The sequence below is a fragment of the Arachis duranensis genome, chromosome 6, assembly GCF_000817695.3.
Source record: "Arachis duranensis cultivar V14167 chromosome 6, aradu.V14167.gnm2.J7QH, whole genome shotgun sequence".
NCBI classification, from domain to species: domain Eukaryota; kingdom Viridiplantae; phylum Streptophyta; class Magnoliopsida; order Fabales; family Fabaceae; genus Arachis; species Arachis duranensis.
This window is the reverse complement of record NC_029777.3, coordinates 77,404,248-77,421,569: the sequence shown is the minus strand read 5'-3', so window position 1 is coordinate 77,421,569 and position 17,322 is coordinate 77,404,248. Positions and strand designations below refer to the sequence as shown.

Sequence of the window (17,322 nt, the reverse complement as noted above, 5' to 3'; positions counted from 1 at the left end):
AACCCATCACAAAACGCAGGCCGCGTTTGGATTAAAACAAATAAAAAAATTTGAAAAGTCTATAGAAAACAAAACGCAGCTCACATTTGTTCCCTTTCTTGGAAAAAAAAAACAAAAATAGGCCAAAAGTAAAATGTATCTTACGTTTTACACCTCACATCGTAGTAGAAAAAAATTTGTCCATGCGTCCATTACATTAAACAATACCAAATTTTGTTCCATATAAAAAAAATGAGCCCAAAATTTAACCCTATAATTCATCATCCAAAAATCAAAAATTTTTTTTCAGATTAACACAATTATAAAATTTTTATTCAAGTATCACCATTAATTTTCAGCTGCAAGTATCAGCGCCCCAATAAAAAGTATGCGATCTTTCTGAATATCCTTGTGATCATTGCAGAAAAGAAAATTCACGAGGAACTAAAACTCTGCAGATTGTGAAAGCAACAATGATTGGACTTCACTCCATCCATTTCAGCCAAAATGTTATCGTATCATAAAAAATTAACAAAAATATCTCGCATACAAATCTCACACACACACTACTCCAATCATATAAAATATCAAATCTCACAGAGCCAGCATTTCTGAACCGTTGGCTGTCTCATTCATCTCAAATTGCACTTGAAACACTTTTAAATTAAAAAATATCTCTCCGTTTCCCCACATTTGCTCTCAGAATCAAACAAACTCCATTTTCACTCTACTTTTTTAATTTTATTTATTGTCATGTTCTCTTGAGAAGGCTTGCCGTGGTTGAAGAAAAGGTGAATTGAATTAGGCCCCTCTCTTTTTATCTGGTAAATTTCATCAACCCATTTCATTTTCAGAGTAAATATTAGATTTTTGATAAACTCATTTCATGTTATTCGGAGTTTCTCTGTCCGTGATACTTCAATTTTATTGAATTTTGGCCGAAGGGTGTTTGGTGTTTAATATAGTATCCGAGATCCATTATTTGTTTGCTTAGACAAACTGGAAGAATGTGTATGAAGAGTTTAGATGTGAAGTCAGAAATTGAAGCACTTTATTTTTTTTAAAAAAAAGGAATTTGAATTTTGCTTATACTTTGAGGGTTCCATGCATTTTATATTTCTCTGACCTTTCATCTACAGTTCTATACAGATAATCACACTTTTTTTGGCCAGATTTTGGATATTTTCTGTTAAATACATTTGAGAAGATATGGTGAATACTGGATTGCTTTCTGGAAGCAAATCAGTGAAGATTACCTTCCAGTTACCATATTTCACCCATTGGGGTCAGAGTTTGCTGGTGTGTGGTTCTGTGTCGGTGCTCGGTTCGTGGAATGTGAAGAAGGGTGTGCTGCTCACCCCCATTCATCAAGGGGCTGAGCTCATCTGGAGTGGCAGCATCACAGTGCCAAAAGGGTTCCAATGCCAATACCAATATTATGTGGTTGATGATAATAGAAATGTTCTGCGGTCTGAGATGGGGAAGAGGCGTGAATTGGTGCTCCCTGAAGGCATACAGAGTGGGCAGGAGATCGAGTTCCGTGATCTTTGGCAGGTGCTACCCGTATCTTTCCATTCTAAGGAATTCGTTGTAAAGTTGCTTTTTGTTGGTTTTGTGAGTTCAAATCTAGAGTGTTACTATTCTAATAAAATTCCCTAATAAAAAAAGAAGAATGTAGAGCCATCTAGTAGACCTTTTCGGTATTATACTTTATTTGACAATTGAAATACTGAAAGAATATACCCATACTAAAAATATGGTGCTTAAGCCTTATTCAGCATATTGTGCAGATTCTGTGATTTAAGTTGATATTTCTCAGTCACTTGGGATGAGCGAATTGTAGGTGCTAGTACCTAATCCGCAATCTTGTGCTAGTGACACTTTGTGTTGAGGTGGTTGTATCAAAAGATATTTAGCACATATTACTTTTTAAGCTGTCAATTTGCAGAAAATTATATGGTTTTTCTGTCACAAGGATAAATTAGTTACACTTTTTTTTGTGTTCTTTGTACTGTGTATATAATATAACACATTCTAATGCTTTTATACAACAAATATATGGTCTGTGATGTTGCTTCGCAGATTCATGGTCTTTTTTGTCTCTGTCATTTTGCTCAGTTTCACAGCAATACTTTAAATGGTGTAGACTTCAGCTTTTTTTTTTTTTGGTTTTTTGTTCTCCATGCGGAAGCTACTCCTTGAAACTGTTTATTAAAAAAATTACTTCTAGAAGTTGAACTTAAATCTCTTCCCTGGTATAATTTAATAGATTTAGTTAAGATAAAAGCCTTCTTTTATATATATGTCTAGTTAAGGTCTTTTTCTTGTATTTTTATTAATTACAGACAGGCTCAGATGGTATCCCTTTCCGAAGTGCTTTTAGAGATGTTATTTTCCGGCAAAGCTGGGATCCGAGCAAAGAGGCAGCTGCCATAGAAGCCAACAATAGTAAATTTGAGCTGGAAGGTAGCTTTTTTCTCAGTCCATCCTTTTTGAGCTTAGGTTTTTTGTGTGTGTAAAGTGTGCGCTATTATTCTGCTGATAACTCATAAATTTTGACGTTTGATGACCAGCGGAATCCATAGTCATTCTGTTCAGGATAAACTGCCCAAGCATTGAGAAAGACACATCAGTGAGATCTTTTTATTCCTAAATGGCTAATGTTCTTATCTGCATGGACTCTTAATTCATAATCTTTTGGTTCTGCTCATAATCGGCACTTCTGATGAATTAGTGACCTCTCTTGAAATTTTGCAGATATGTGTGATTGGAAGCCATGAAAAGTTAGGGAAGTGGAAGCCTGAAAATGGATTAAAACTCAGATATTGTGGCAAATCCATGTGGCAAGCTGAATGTCTGATGAAAAGGAGTGATTTTCCAATAAGATATCCATTTTGAACATTTCATTATTTATTATACAATTAAAATCTTGCATTATTATTTCCACAAATTGCTACTATTATTCTCATCCTACCTTACATTCTTCCTTAGCTAAATTCCACGTATAGATATTGCAAATATGGTGGGGCTGGCAATGTTTCTATAGAGAATGGCCCGAATCGTGAAGTCTCCATTAGCTCCTCAAGGAGTGAGGCAAAATATATATGTCTTTCAGATAGCATGATGCGAGTAAGTTGGCAATAGTTTAATTTGTTGTTCTCTTATGTTTCTTTCTATTCATTTTATATATTTTTTTTTCCTGTCACCAGGAAACACCTTGGCGTGGTGCTGGTGTGGCGATCCCTATGTTTTCTGTTAGGTCGGAATGTGATCTCGGAGTTGGAGAGTTTCTTGATCTTAAATTACTAGTAGACTGGGCTGTAGCATCCGGATTTCATTTAGTTCAACTTTTACCTATCAATGACACATCAGTTCACAGGATGTGGTGGGATTCTTATCCATACAGGTATGACATACCATTATGTTCGAATCATAGTAGAGGTTGAACATGGATGGATACCTTGTATATAACCATGTATCTGTATTATAAAAGCATGGATTGTTTACTTTGCTTTATGCTGGAAATTTGGCAAAAAGAAAAATGGAAGCTTAATGTAGGGAATGAAAAATTTCAAACTGCCGTCTTTGATCTCCATACAACTTTGAAGTGGCATCTGCTTGACTTCTCAATTTATATGTTCTGTTTGATTTTAAATTTATATAATGTACAAACCACATGCATCATATTGAAATGTCTTTGAAATTAATTTTATCACATCTAAGATGGATGAAATATTTATTTTTGTGATTAAATGTTGTGATCTCACAATGTGCTTGTTTTTCAGTTCACTATCAGTATTTGCATTGCATCCATTGTACCTGCGAGTTCAGGCACTTTCTAAGAACATACCTAAGGAGATCAAGGTTATTTTTTGGAATTTCGTTCTCTATTGAATAGTAGTGAACTAGTGATAACTGATAACAACTTAAAAATGCTGATAATATAAATGCTTTGTTTTTCGGTTAAACAGGAAGAGATTGAGAAGGCAAAACAACAGTTGGATTTGAAGGTAATGCTATATAATATCTTTAATTATTTAAATTTATCTTGCTCCTGACACAGCCATTGGAATAGTTTACCATCACAGGAAAAACAATTCATCTCCCCACCTTGTGTCCTTCTTTTAAATTGTTGTTGTTTTATATACAACTTCATGTTCTGGGTGCATCCAAAATTCCAAATTGGCTTGTAGTTGCTGTTTTTCTGTTTTTTTTTTTTTTAAATATTCTTTTTGGGTTTTATAAGTGATGATGTTGCCAAAGTCGTAAAAGCTAAACTATTCTCAGTATTCAATCTTACTTCGATCTCTTTTCCTTTCTTTTAAGACAGAAACAATGTTTCACCTATGGATGTATGTTTCAATTTTTGAAAATTCAATTTTCACAATTAATTGACCAAAAAATACTTATTAGATTCAATCCCTGGCTTGAATTAAGAGAAACTAATGGAGGAACCTTTTAGAGTAGAAAAGTAGAAACAGTTATGGATTTTCATCTTTTACTGTTACCTTAAACGTAATATGAACACTTTTGTAATTGACACATGCATTATTATTGATATGTTTTCTTTAATTATGTTAGTGCTTTCATTTACAATTTTTTATTTTTGCAACCATATTGTTGGATGACAGTTTTATTGCAGTTGATTAAGCCTTATGTGTCTGTGCAGGATGTTGATTATGAGGCGACAATGGCTGCTAAACTCTCAATTGCCAAGAAAATTTTCGACCTAGAGAAAGATGCGATACTTAACTCGAGTTCCTTTAAGGAGTTTTTTGCAGAGAACGAGGTCTTACCGCTGCATAATGCTACTGCTTTATATGTTTGCAAAAAGAGCTTTGATCTGTCTTATCTTTTTGTTTCTTCTACCAATTATTTTTCCTCCTTCACAGTGAAATTCCCATGGTCAATATTTATTTATTTATTTTATGTTCTGTTGTTCATGGTAATAGGGTTGGTTGAAACCCTATGCTGCCTTCTGTTTCCTGCGGGACTTTTTCGAGACATCAGATCGCACTCAATGGGGTTGTTTTGCTCATTATTCAGAAGATAAGGTACATTATCTTCTTTTCTTTTTTTTTTTATGATTTAAATTCCCACCTTAAGACTAACATAATCATAATCTTGATGAGAATTTATTCTGGTATCATATTTTTGTAGCTTGAGAAACTTGTATCAAAGGAAAGCTTGCATTATGAGATAATTTGCTTCCAATACTATATTCAATACCATCTACACTTACAAGTATGTTCAATCGAGCCCTATCATTCAAGTTTTTCTTCATAGCTGTCAAAACACTTGGCAAAAAGAATCTAACTCATTCCAACAGTTATCCGAAGCTGCAGAATATGCGAGAAAGAAGAGAGTGGTTCTAAAGGGAGATCTTCCTATTGGAGTTGATAGGAACAGTGTTGATACTTGGGTTTATCCAAATCTGTTCCGAATGAATACTTCCACGGGAGCACCTCCAGATTATTTTGATAAGAACGGCCAGAATTGGGGCTTTCCAACTTATAATTGGGAAGAAATGTCAAAAGACAACTATGGCTGGTGGCGAGCTCGCTTGACACAGGTTTTACATTTGAGTTCTTGTTCCTATGGTTAACATGAGAATAATCTCTGCAACTTAAGTGTTGAGGTTGAAGATTAATGTTGCTTATATCTTTGACAGATGGCAAAATATTTTACAGCTTATAGGATTGACCACATATTGGGATTCTTTCGAATCTGGGAGCTTCCGGATCATGCTGCCACTGGTTTAGTTGGAAAATTCCGACCATCTATTCCTCTAAGTCAGGTATACTGTGGTCAACACTTGCTGAAGTGCTCTAACTTTGAACGATTTTCGTTCAGTGTAGTCAAACTTATCATCTTTATTATATATATTTTAGGAGGAACTCGAAAGGGAGGGCATATGGGACTTTAATCGCCTGAGTCGTCCTTACATTAGGCAGGGACTCTTGCAGGTTAGTAGGCTACCTTGTACGCTAATTTTCGTTATGTTCAAATAATTCACCTTCCGGGTATCTGTTTGTTTTTCGTTGTAGGTCTAGTAAATTTGCTTCTTGTGGCAAGTTGTGCTATAATATTTTCATTTTCTTACTCAGCAAAAATTTGGAGCTGCTTGGGCCTTTGTTGCAACAACTTTTCTGAATGAATATGAGAAGAACTGCTATGAGGTGATCATAATTTTCTGTATAGATTCCTTTGTGTATGACCATCTCTCCTTAAAGATTAATTTGTTAGGAAAGTAATTATATAGAAATTGCACGTGCCTATGAGAATAGGGCCAACAAGAGTTTAGATCACATAAAGATACTCAGATTTGATATTGTTAATCCTACGTTAATGATATGATTAAAATAAGTTTCACATAATATTGCTTAAAAATATGGCCAAGTTAGCCTTTATAAATACTTGGTCATATGAAAGCAAGTGCAGCTGTGGGCATTGAATTGGTTATTTGTCAATGGGGCAAGAGGGAATTGAGTCAATTTAACTCGAAGGATTTGATGGCATCAATTTGAGAGATTTAGATATTTTATCATGTGTTGTTTAGAAATATGAAAAGCGTCCTTTTGAGGATTAAATTCTTTGTCAATTCTGTTGTGACCAATTTTTTATATCAGAATGTTGAAGTGTCTTGCCCAAAAAGTGTTTACTATTTGTAAATGATTTTAGTTCAAGGAGGATTGCAACACAGAGAAAAAAGTTGTTTCCAAGCTAAAAAGTTGTGCTGAAAGTTCTCTCTTGTTAGAGAGTGAAGACAAACTGCGGCGCACCCTCTTTGATCTTTTACAGGTAGCAACGGCATAACAGATTTGCTTCCTTTTTGTAATTCGTCTCTCTCTTTCACTTTTCGATATTTACATTTAAATGATGCACTAATCAATATTAATATAATTTTGATTAAACTTGACCATGAAAAGGCACTTTAACAATTGGGGAACATATATGGTTTAGTTATTTTAAGAACCTCTTCAAATTCCACTGCAAGTGAAAACCTTACGATTTACTAGAATGACGTGGCACTCCGTTTTACCTATTTTGAAAAGTTTTACATTCCAGACAGTCACATATCAGAGTCTAAGTATTCAACTTTTAACATGGATTTTTTTGTTAATACATTTTGAATCTTTTTCTGTTTTATGATCTGTTTCATCTTGGTCACTCCTTAAAGTCCTTTCTGACCTGGCTTTTGGCTTGCAGAATATAGTTCTTATCCAAGATCCAGAGGATCCAAGAAAATTTTATCCTCGTTTCAACCTTGAGGATACTTCAAGCTTCAAGGATCTGGATGATAAAAGGTACCTCAGTTATTTGACACTGAAATAGAGTTATAGAACTGTTATTCAGTATCTAGTACAAAAATTCCGTTTGCAATTCGACTTCGTCTTGATATCATCTCACAAAGGCTCCTACTGCTTGATATGTAATACAGCAAGAATGTTCTCAAAAGATTATACTACGACTACTATTTCCATCGTCAAGAGAATCTTTGGAGGGAAAATGCGTTGAAGACCCTACCCGTCCTTCTGAACTCATCAGACATGCTGGCATGTGGAGAAGATTTGGGTCTTATTCCTTCTTGTGTCCATCCTGTATGTCTATTATGCTTTTTCATACTCTCTCTCTTGTATATATATGTTCTAACTTAAGCTAAAGATATTAAAGAGATTGTATCAAAATTTGTTGTTGTAGGTTATGCAAGAACTGGGATTGGTTGGGTTGCGGATTCAACGCATGCCCAATGAACCTGGTCTGGAGTTTGGTATTCCTTCCCAGTACAGCTACATGACAGTAATCTTTCTGCAATACTGATCATTCTTGATTTTTGTTGGCCTTGCCGGTTGAATTTTCATATTGGAAAGATTTTGATGTTGCTGTTTTCACATCTTCATGGTTGTGTATTTGTTTAGAAGCCTTTAAACTCATGTTATCTGTTTTGTGTTTTATTTAAACCTTATATTCAAACATGCTGAGCTTTGAATATCAGAGCATTAAATGTGTTGGCCTTTGGGAGGTTTATTAGTTTTGTGATTCAGAACGCCGGTCATACGGATTCGTTGTTGTATTATGCTTATGAGTCGAGTGTTTTGAAGAACTGGTATAGTTTTTGAAACCGGAGCAAAAAGTTCATTTGATTCTGAGTTATGGAAATGTGCAGGTATGCGCCCCGTCTTGTCACGACTGCTCCACCTTGCGTGCCTGGTGGGAAGAAGATGAAGATAGAAGACTGCGCTATTTCAAGAATGTGGTGGAGTCTGACGAGTTACCACCCGATCGATGCACTCCAGAAGTTGCACATTTTGTTATAAGGCAACATGTTGAAGCCCCATCAATGTTGGCAATTTTCCCTCTCCAGGTATTGTAACAGATTGTAAAACTCATGTTTACTTCACAACCGCGTGCAATCCGGTCTGCAGGACTTGCTAGCATTAAAAGAAGAATATACTACACGCCCCGCGACAGAGGAGACAATCAATGACCCCACAAATCCGAAGCATTATTGGAGATACCGTATGTCTTGAGCTTTCTCTTAATTCTAATATGTTATTATCAAACTCATTTTCTGGAATATTATGATCTTATTCTGCTTGGAAACTGTTGTCAGGTGTACATGCCACGCTGGAATCTTTGAACAAGGATACTGAGCTCAAAACCATCATCAAAGATCTTGTTCGTTGGGGCGGAAGATCTTTCCCCCCGGATGAAACTGAAGTATCGTCATCATCAGCATCAGGATCCAACTCCGACAAGGAGCGGCTTGCCAGTTCCATGGAAAAGATCAGTCTTCCTTCCAAATAGAATAGAGTTCCACCAAAGGGTGCTCATGTTTATCTATTCCACGTCTCAATTTAAATTCATAATGTTACATAAACTGCATCAATAAAGAAAGCATAAGGATCCATCCACATGTTGGTGTGGTTCCGTTGTTTCCAGTTTTCTAATGGTATGTTTTCTTTGTAAAGAAAATAGAAAAAGAATGTCTAAACTCTAAAACATATATGTGCTCATTAATTGTATCTATCATAAAAATCTTTTCAAGAATTTTTCATTTTCTGCAAATAATTTTTGCCCAAATAATCTTCCCAAAATAATCTAACCTAATTGGGATTGAAACATTTCTGCATCTTCTAGCGAAAATACACACAATTTTTCCAAAAATTTAATTCATCCTTCAAATGTAAGAAAATAAGTGCGATGAAATAAAAGAAAAAAAAATCCAAACAACCAAGCACCCTTCTCGAGTTATGCGTAAATTAAATATTTAATATATTTATTATTTATATTATTTTATACTTTTATCGTCTACCTATACCTTTTTATAAAATAATTGTGTACATTGTATTTTGTCGGAAATTAATTATAATATGGGATGGATATCACCTGTGATTAGCACGTATATGAACTATATAGGGGATTGAGAACGGTATAGTGTCAGCTTAGATATAATTGGACCGTTCGCTTTGAAGGAAAAGAAATCCGACAGTCCAATTGGGTGCATAAATTACACCGACTGATTTGAAGTTAAAGTCTCACTTTGATTTTTATTATTGCCAGTTACACTAATTTAGTACATAATTTTTCAGTTAATATAATTTGATCTTTTAAATTTTAAAAAAATCATTAATATAATTTTTTGTGTAGTTTTTGTCAATAGAGCACAACGACATAAATAATATAGCTCAAATTTTATCATGTTAGATATATTAAAATAACATCGTATGTATTTTGATACTAAATAAGACATTAAACGATGAAGTGATCAAATAGTAGGGGTATAACATTTTAGTATTGTTCAAATTATCAAACGACGTCATTTAATACATTCTTTAGCGTCAAAACGCATACGACGTCATTTTAACGTGCCTAACGTGGCAAGGCTCGAGCCACGTCACTAATGGCGTTGAGCTCTAGTGACAGAAAATACATGAAGGACTATATTAATGTACTTTTTTAAATCTAAGGATCATATTGTAACAATTGAGAAGTCAATGACTAAATAAGTGTAACTCACCAATCTCAAAGACTAAAGTGGAGTTTAACTCCTTTGATTTGTTGGTACAGACCGCGTATCGCACGTGCAGCAATGGTGAAGCAGAGAACGTTGCTTAACATTGCTTAAACGGTGCAAGGCTTGAGCCACGTCACTAACGGCATTAAGCTCGAGTGACAGAAAATACATCAAGAATTACATTGGTGTAATTTTTTAAATCTGAGGATCAGATTGTAACAATTGAGAAGTCAATGACTAAATCAATGTAACTCACCAATCTCAAAGATCAAAATGGAGTTTAACTCCTTTGATTTGTTGACACAGATCGCGTATCGCACGTGCAACAATGGTGAAGCGGAAAACGTTGCTTAACATTGCTTAAATCATCGGCTCCTCTCTTTTGTCTCTTGTATTACTTTTGTGTGTTGTCTAAATTTTATTTTATATTTTTATTATTTAGTTACAATAATTTTAGTACTAATGTCTTTTTTTTTTTTGAACAAGTAGTACTAATGTCATTTCTTAATAATGTTTATACTATTTAAACGAAAGTGTTATAGTGTGTAATGTGTTATAATGTTTTTGTTATTTTGTTTGGGTAGTTTTATTAATTATCATGGTTTTGAAAATTGGATTGGACTGGTCAGTCCGATTGGTTCAACTGTTAATCGGACATCTTTACAGTTTGGTTCAACTTATAAAATTGCTAACTATAAAACTATCTGAAAATTGTTGAACCGAACAGTCGAACTGAATCGAGACCCGGCTGATTTTTCTAAAACAGTGCCGTTTTGCGTTTTGTATAAAAACAAAAAGGGGAAAGCCTTTAGCGTTCAGTCTCCTTCTCCTCCCAAACTTTCTCTCAAACAAAAACCAAAATCCTAGCAGTAACCTCTACTGCTGTGTCAAGGAGGGAGACACTGCAGCCGTTCATCGCGCCATCGTCGTTCTTGAGCTCTCCAACCTCTGTTCACTCCAACTCCTCTCAACTCCCACTCTCTCAAATGAAGCTATCTTCCCCCAAAAAAACCCCTAGCTTATAGTAACTTTCACCGCCGTTCGTCGTGCTCGGGAGCTTTCGTCCTCGTCTGGTCATCGTCGTTGTGTTCCAAGTCTCCAACTCCTCTCCTCATTCACCAATCGCAGCTTCTTCCTCGTTTTTCACGTTCGTCGTCTGGTTTACCTTTGCTCAGCCGTGCTTCTACCGCCATCCGTCGTCGTGCTTGTCGCCTAGTCACCGTCTTCCGTCGCGCTCAACCACTTTTCCTCATACTCTGCCCAGCTCAATCGAAGAAGGCAATGGCTTCTCTGCTCACTGCTAATGCTTATTCTTTTTTTTTTGTTTTTATTTTTCGTTTATAAATTATATTGATTATTGAACGATTGATTGACTATTGAATGTTTAATTGATTATTGATTAGCTCTACTCACTGCTGTTGTGATGTATTATACTGTTTTGTGTCTTCTTCACTGTTGTGCTGTGTATTTTGTGTTCTGTTATGCCGTGTTTCATTGTTCAATTAAATTTTTTTCTGAGAACTTAGCTTTGCCATGCTTGATAAATTTTGCCAATTATGCATTTCTTGAAATTGGTATGCTTCTGTAAATTCTAACTAGTGTCCTTCATGTATCTGATTTCAACAATTTGAGTTGTTTATGAAGCATAGTTCACTGTTATTGCAAATGATTTAGGAACACTTTTAAGGAGTGTATAAAGCAGATTACTTACTATGTTTGGAGCTGTGTATTGACTAAATTGGTTAATTTGTTATTTTGGTAAAGGATACAAAAGATAGTGAAATCACTTAGTGAAATTAAGTTCTATTATGATTATTTATAGGAAATATATATCTGGTATATCAATTGAGATTAATTTTGTTAAAAAAGAGTCTTAGGATGAGTCTTGAATATATATGTGTAGAGTCTTGATATGTGTGTGCACGCGCGCAAATTCAATAGCATTGTTAATATGTTCATTTTCTAAATAGCAATTACACAGTATTCTAGCATTTCAAGTTTTCCTTTCTTTTTGGTTCTTCGTTTTGTTTCTTTTAGCAGAGCTTGTTCATAATCATCCACCAAGATCACTTTAGGCCATGTTAAAATTGTGAAACTATTACTTATTAATTATAATCAGTCTTATGTTTATTCTTATTAATCTTTATTAATTTTTGTGCTAACAATTTTGTTAAAATTGTGCATAAATTGTGACTGTCTTAATAATATAATGAGTATTATATTGTTATTAATTGATAAAATGAAAGGTTATTTAACCTTTGAATTTATACTTTGACAAGATTTAAGATTTTGGTTGATGTAGTATTTTAAATTGGAATAATAATTTAAAGTTTATATTAGACTTTAATTTGTTTTAGTGTATTTATTTATATTTCATTTATTATCTTATTATAAAACGGTTATTATAGTTGAACCAATTGTATCAATAAACTAGTGACTAGAGTGGTTTGATAACCGGTCTGGTTTTTAGAACCTTGTTAATTATATTACTTAGTATATTATTAGAAATTAAAATTATTTTTAGGTAATTTTAATAATAATAAAATTAGTTAGTGTGTTAATGAAAATTTATTTTTTTGGGACAATTTTAATAAATATTATTATGTTAATGGAAATTAGAATTAATTTTTTTGGATAATTCTAATAATAATTGTTCTGAAGGTTATCTGAAATTGGGTTGCTTTGAGCCTGAACGTGAGGTACAAACCCCTTTTGGGGAGACATCCACTAGTGTCGAGGTATTGCCGTCCGAGTTCCTTGTGAGGAGGTGGGGGATGATATCTGCAAGGGACTCCGATGTTTAAGTTAGTAAGAGTTTTAGGCAGATTTTTGATAGATTTGATTTGAATTATACTTATAAGTGTCAGAGTATTTATAACTGTAGAAATAATAACCACCTTTTGAAGTTGTTCCACCTTGGATGGTGGGTTCGTTACTCCCTTTTGTTAGAGAGTTTGTTGAGATCTCCTTTTTGGATGAGAGGGAGAGATTATAAGAGTTAGTTACTGATTCGGGTAAGTAGGACAAATGACAGCATCATCGAGTCCGACCTTTACGTTGTCAAGTGGGAGCCGTTCAGGCCTTTTTATGCTAGTTGGGCTTTACTTGTCTTGGGCCTAGCTATATTTTAGGTCAGGATATGAATAGTGCCCCTGCATGAGGCACCGAGCTTTTATCAGAGATCGAGCTAACCATTTTATGACATTAGTTTTATCACATCGGGAAGACCGCCTATTGAGGAGTTTAGGTCGGGTACTCGACATGATTTCTTGAATCTGAAATGTTGCATTTATTCGTGATTATTGGCACGTTTCTTTATGGTTACTTTGGTAACTGTGTATGTCATAATTGAGAGAATCATTTTACCATTTTGTCCCTTGGGTTTTATAAATACTCACCCCCTTTCCTCGTTCTTTTTTTTTGACTTCTTCTGAAACATTTTCACTTCACTCTTCCTCAAAGCTTTTTGCTTTCTTCGTTGCAGCCCTTTTAAGATTTCTTCATCTTGAAATTCAGCTTCGAATCTTCACTCGCACTTTCTTAAGAAGTTTTGGAACGTTGGTGTGTTTGCTGTTACGTGCGCTTCTTGTTCTCGCATTCATCCAGGGGTTGGCTTTCCCTTTTTCGCTTTGTTTTCTGCATCCTTGTGTTTTGTTGTGCTTCTTGTACCATTGTTTTTGCTGTTTATGAGGAGGTGACAATGCTTTTTTGTTGATATTATTTCGTGATTATTTGGTGCTTCTGCATTTTTTTTGTCTTTTTTTGAAGAAGTTTATTCCTTTGCTATAAATTTGTATGTTGAATGGTGTTTGCTTTGTGGTGCCCCCCAAATGGTGCCATTCTATCCAAATGGTGCCAAATGGTGTCTGCATTGTTGAAGATGAACAACCTCTTGTGACTTTATTTGAATGTTTCTGTTGTGTTGCTTGGATTGTCGACTTGTGGTGATGGTTTTTTCTTTTGTTGTATTGTAAGTATAGTTTTATGTCTCGATTCGTAGTTTTCAGCATGTCGTCTAAGGTTTCGTTTGACTTAGATTTGGTAGATATTACTTTTCTTTCTGCTGTCTCCCTAGTTGATAATGAATATGCTGAAACCTTTCGTAGACAACATAGGATGTGTAGAAATCAGGAAGATGAAAATAAGTATGAGATAGTAGTTGCTGATCCTGAGGAGAAAATCTTCTTTTCCCGACTTGACAAGTCGGAATGCCATTTCATTTATATGTATAAGTTCTTTTTCACTAGGTTAGGAGTGAGTCTCCCTTTCACCAATTTTGAATATGAAATTTTAGACTTTGTAAAGTTGTCCTTTCTCATATCATTTACCAAATTTTCCAACTCGACGATATATCGGGTGATATGCTCAGTAGTGTAGACTCTCTGACTTGACTTGCAAATTCTGTTATTATTTTAGGGTTCTTCACACCCCTTGGCACTTATGCCATCTGCACAACAGTAGGGAATGTAAAGACAAAATATATTTGATTCATAAAACACATATTAATACCAACCTATTAAGAACATTTTTGACAATCCTAATTACTTGATAATGTTCTCCTCACTAATTAACACGAATCCTATCCAATACATCATCTGCATTTTGATCGCGTCAAACCAATAAGGAACATTCTCATCTAAGTTCACATTATCAATTCATATCTCTAGGGTTATTCTCTAAATCCTCAAGATTCACACCTAAATTCTGACGTCCACCTTGATCATAATCATAATTCGAGTAATTCGCTCAATTTGTCTAGTCAAATGCTCAAACTTTGTTTCATGATCAGCCATCATTAGATTCAAGATAGTAGTCATCTATTGAGTCAACAAATTGACCAAGTAATGATGACTCTCATCGACATGTTGTCAAAATACAGCCATTGAACTAGGATTATTTGACGTCGATCTCACCTGATAATCTCAAGAAAACTCAGGATAATGTAGAGGTGGTTAATTATTAACGCTTATGGTGCACTACCAAATCTAATTGGAGACACGTAACCACTCATATAGGTGTGGTATAACCTAGAGAAAGGCCAAAAGAAGGCCACCTGCAGTTTTTGGTAATTGCGATTATGTTGGAGAAATTTTTGGACATGGGTAACGCTCATTATTCCCGACGAGAGGATCACTAACCGCCGCGTTATTTCTAGAGTCATTGCTTGGATTTTGGATACTCCCTTCTGTATGTGACGTTAATTCTACAAAAGTTTGTGTAATTACTATGGGGACATTATCAGTTGCAAATGACCCAACATTGCTATTCAAAATTTCATCAGCCATATTTATAATTCTGTCACTTTGAAGTTGCATAAACTAGATCATTAAATCTTTTGACATACTTACTAAACTGTCCCGTCGGGCGTGCCAATTTGTTATGCATATTTTTAGCAAATTTTGGTTGATTTGTATCTAATAATCTAGGAGCGAAACATAATCCTCTTTGCAAGTATCAATTTTCAAATATGCAATTTTTTGAACAAATACAAAAGGGAAAAAAAACCTGAAATGTAAAGAAAGATTAAATGGCTTGTATTGAAAATACAAAAAGCAGAGTAAATGACTTTAAATTTAAAGAAAGCAATAAAATGCCTTCGACATAATAAAAACATGGAAGGAATCCTATAGAAAAGAGACTCGAGGAAAACTCATAAAGTTGATGGAATATGAGTGTGCGTGAGTATTTTCTGAAAACGAATTCCAACCATTGTTTCTTCTAGAACTTGTATATTTATAAGCTTCTCCAACCAATCAAATTTCACCACATATTTCATATACAAAACTTAAAAAGTAACCGTTCCGTCAGATACATATATTATATTATAACTGTCTTCAATTGTCTTGACCATTGATCCTAACACTATTTTAGCTGTGCTGCTTTGCTTCGACAACCTCATCAACCATATACCTTTCTCTTATCAACAACCTTATTTCGACAAACAAAACTTATCGGATATAATCTTTGACGTCAATTGTACCACCTTCAATTTATAATTTATTTTATTTTATTCGACTAACAATACTATTATAAAAAAATTAATTATATATCTATTGCTGATTTTATTATTCTACTATAATATATTTGATTATTCTAGTAAATGGTAACTGCTTACTAAATTAATTATTATATATTTATGTATAAATATATATTTTAATTTATTTTTAATATATATTTTATATGTTAATATTAATTTTTATTAACAAAAATTTGATGACTAATTTTTATTATACACTTAGCATGATTGATAGTGTGATACACATTTTATCTTGTAAATATTCAACGTGTATGTGAAACTAAAAACATTAAACCAAATCCATGGCGGTTTCGACGCAACAAATCAAGAGCAAAACTCCAGGAGAAACAAATAAAAAACAGTGTGTGGCATTAGAAAACTTTTTAAGGAGCAAAGACTAATAAAAGATTGATATTATAGTTAGGTGATTTTGAAGAATGCTAATTTTGATACAGTTAACCACATCCTATTCTTTTGGTCATGGCAGGTGTCACATTGCGATATCGCCACGAACCAAATTATATAGTAGACGGTTACAGTTTAACGAAGGTTAGTCAATACTAAAATAAAAGATTTTGATATTATAGTTTGGTGATTTTGAAGAATGCTAATTTTATATGCAGAAACATGCATGCCAAGTGTTGGAGTGGTGCCAAAAATAGTAACGTGGAAAAGGGAAAGAAAGATAGATGGAGAAAGAGGTCACAAGAAAAGGGAAAAGGGTGGTTACGGGGGGTGGGTGTGTGAAGGATTTGTGTGTTTAAAGGGGGTGAGGGAAGATTTAAATTAGTTTTGGGAGTGGGAGTGGAAGTGAGAAGTAGTGGAGTTTTATTTCGATATTACTCCGGTGTGACGCTTTGATTTCTCTCGCGCTCCCGTTGCTTCTCATTTCCCTGAATACCTTTACAAGTGTTCAGGGTATGATAATACATATCATCATTTCAACATCTTCGCTATATATATGTTTTTCTTTTTGTGTTTTTGTTTTGTTTGATTCCTGGTAGAACAAGTTCCCATCCATCATGTGAAAAATTAAAGATTATTGGTGTTCTTTTTTTTTTTTCTTGGGTGGTTTAATTTGGTGGTTTCTCGTCGTTGTTTATGATCTCAATATGAAAAGTTCTATCAATTCGTAGTTTGTTGATACAAAAATATTGAAACATTGAATTCGAAATATGTAAAAAGTGAATTTTATCTTTACTTTATTTTATTGATTTATTGATGATTAATTATTTTTTTAAAAAAAAAGAATTTTGTTTTCTTCTTCTTTTTGCGGGGATGTGCATGTTTGTGCGTAACGTTGTTGCTT

General features: G+C 34.2%; 1 protein-coding gene across 2 annotated transcripts; it reads left to right on the top strand.

The window, feature by feature from the left end:
* The first annotated feature begins 384 nt into the window (after positions 1–384).
* Positions 385–8,930, top strand: LOC107494145 (4-alpha-glucanotransferase DPE2). 2 transcript variants are annotated; one of them, XM_016115173.3, is made up of 23 exons: positions 385–803; positions 1,152–1,533; positions 2,325–2,445; positions 2,553–2,611; positions 2,737–2,864; positions 2,982–3,108; positions 3,189–3,385; positions 3,765–3,843; positions 3,951–3,989; positions 4,649–4,768; positions 4,932–5,033; positions 5,140–5,223; positions 5,309–5,551; positions 5,651–5,776; positions 5,871–5,945; positions 6,087–6,158; positions 6,661–6,780; positions 7,189–7,286; positions 7,421–7,580; positions 7,681–7,779; positions 8,147–8,344; positions 8,406–8,499; positions 8,594–8,930. In XM_016115173.3, the coding sequence occupies exons 2-23, from the start codon at positions 1,189–1,191 to the stop codon at positions 8,785–8,787; spliced, it is 2,880 nt and encodes a 959-aa protein (XP_015970659.1). In that variant the 5' UTR covers positions 385–803; positions 1,152–1,188; the 3' UTR covers positions 8,788–8,930. The 2 variants fall into 2 exon arrangements, with proteins under 2 accessions (XP_015970659.1, XP_015970660.1); XM_016115174.3 differs by having other exon boundaries at positions 1,119–1,533.
* The last annotated feature ends 8,392 nt before the right edge of the window (positions 8,931–17,322 follow it).

What these genes read in the sequence shown, in the direction of transcription:
- LOC107494145 (XM_016115173.3), top strand. Translation starts at nt 1,189, where the DNA reads ATGGTGAATACTGGATTGCTTTCTGGAAGCAAATCAGTGAAGATTACC. An exon ending in GCATTGAGAAAGACACATCA is followed by an intron (nt 2,612 to 2,736) that starts GTGAGATCTTTT and finishes GAAATTTTGCAG; the next exon opens with ATATGTGTGATTGGAAGCCA. An exon ending in TTCCTTCTTGTGTCCATCCT is followed by an intron (nt 7,581 to 7,680) that starts GTATGTCTATTA and finishes TTGTTGTTGTAG; the next exon opens with GTTATGCAAGAACTGGGATT.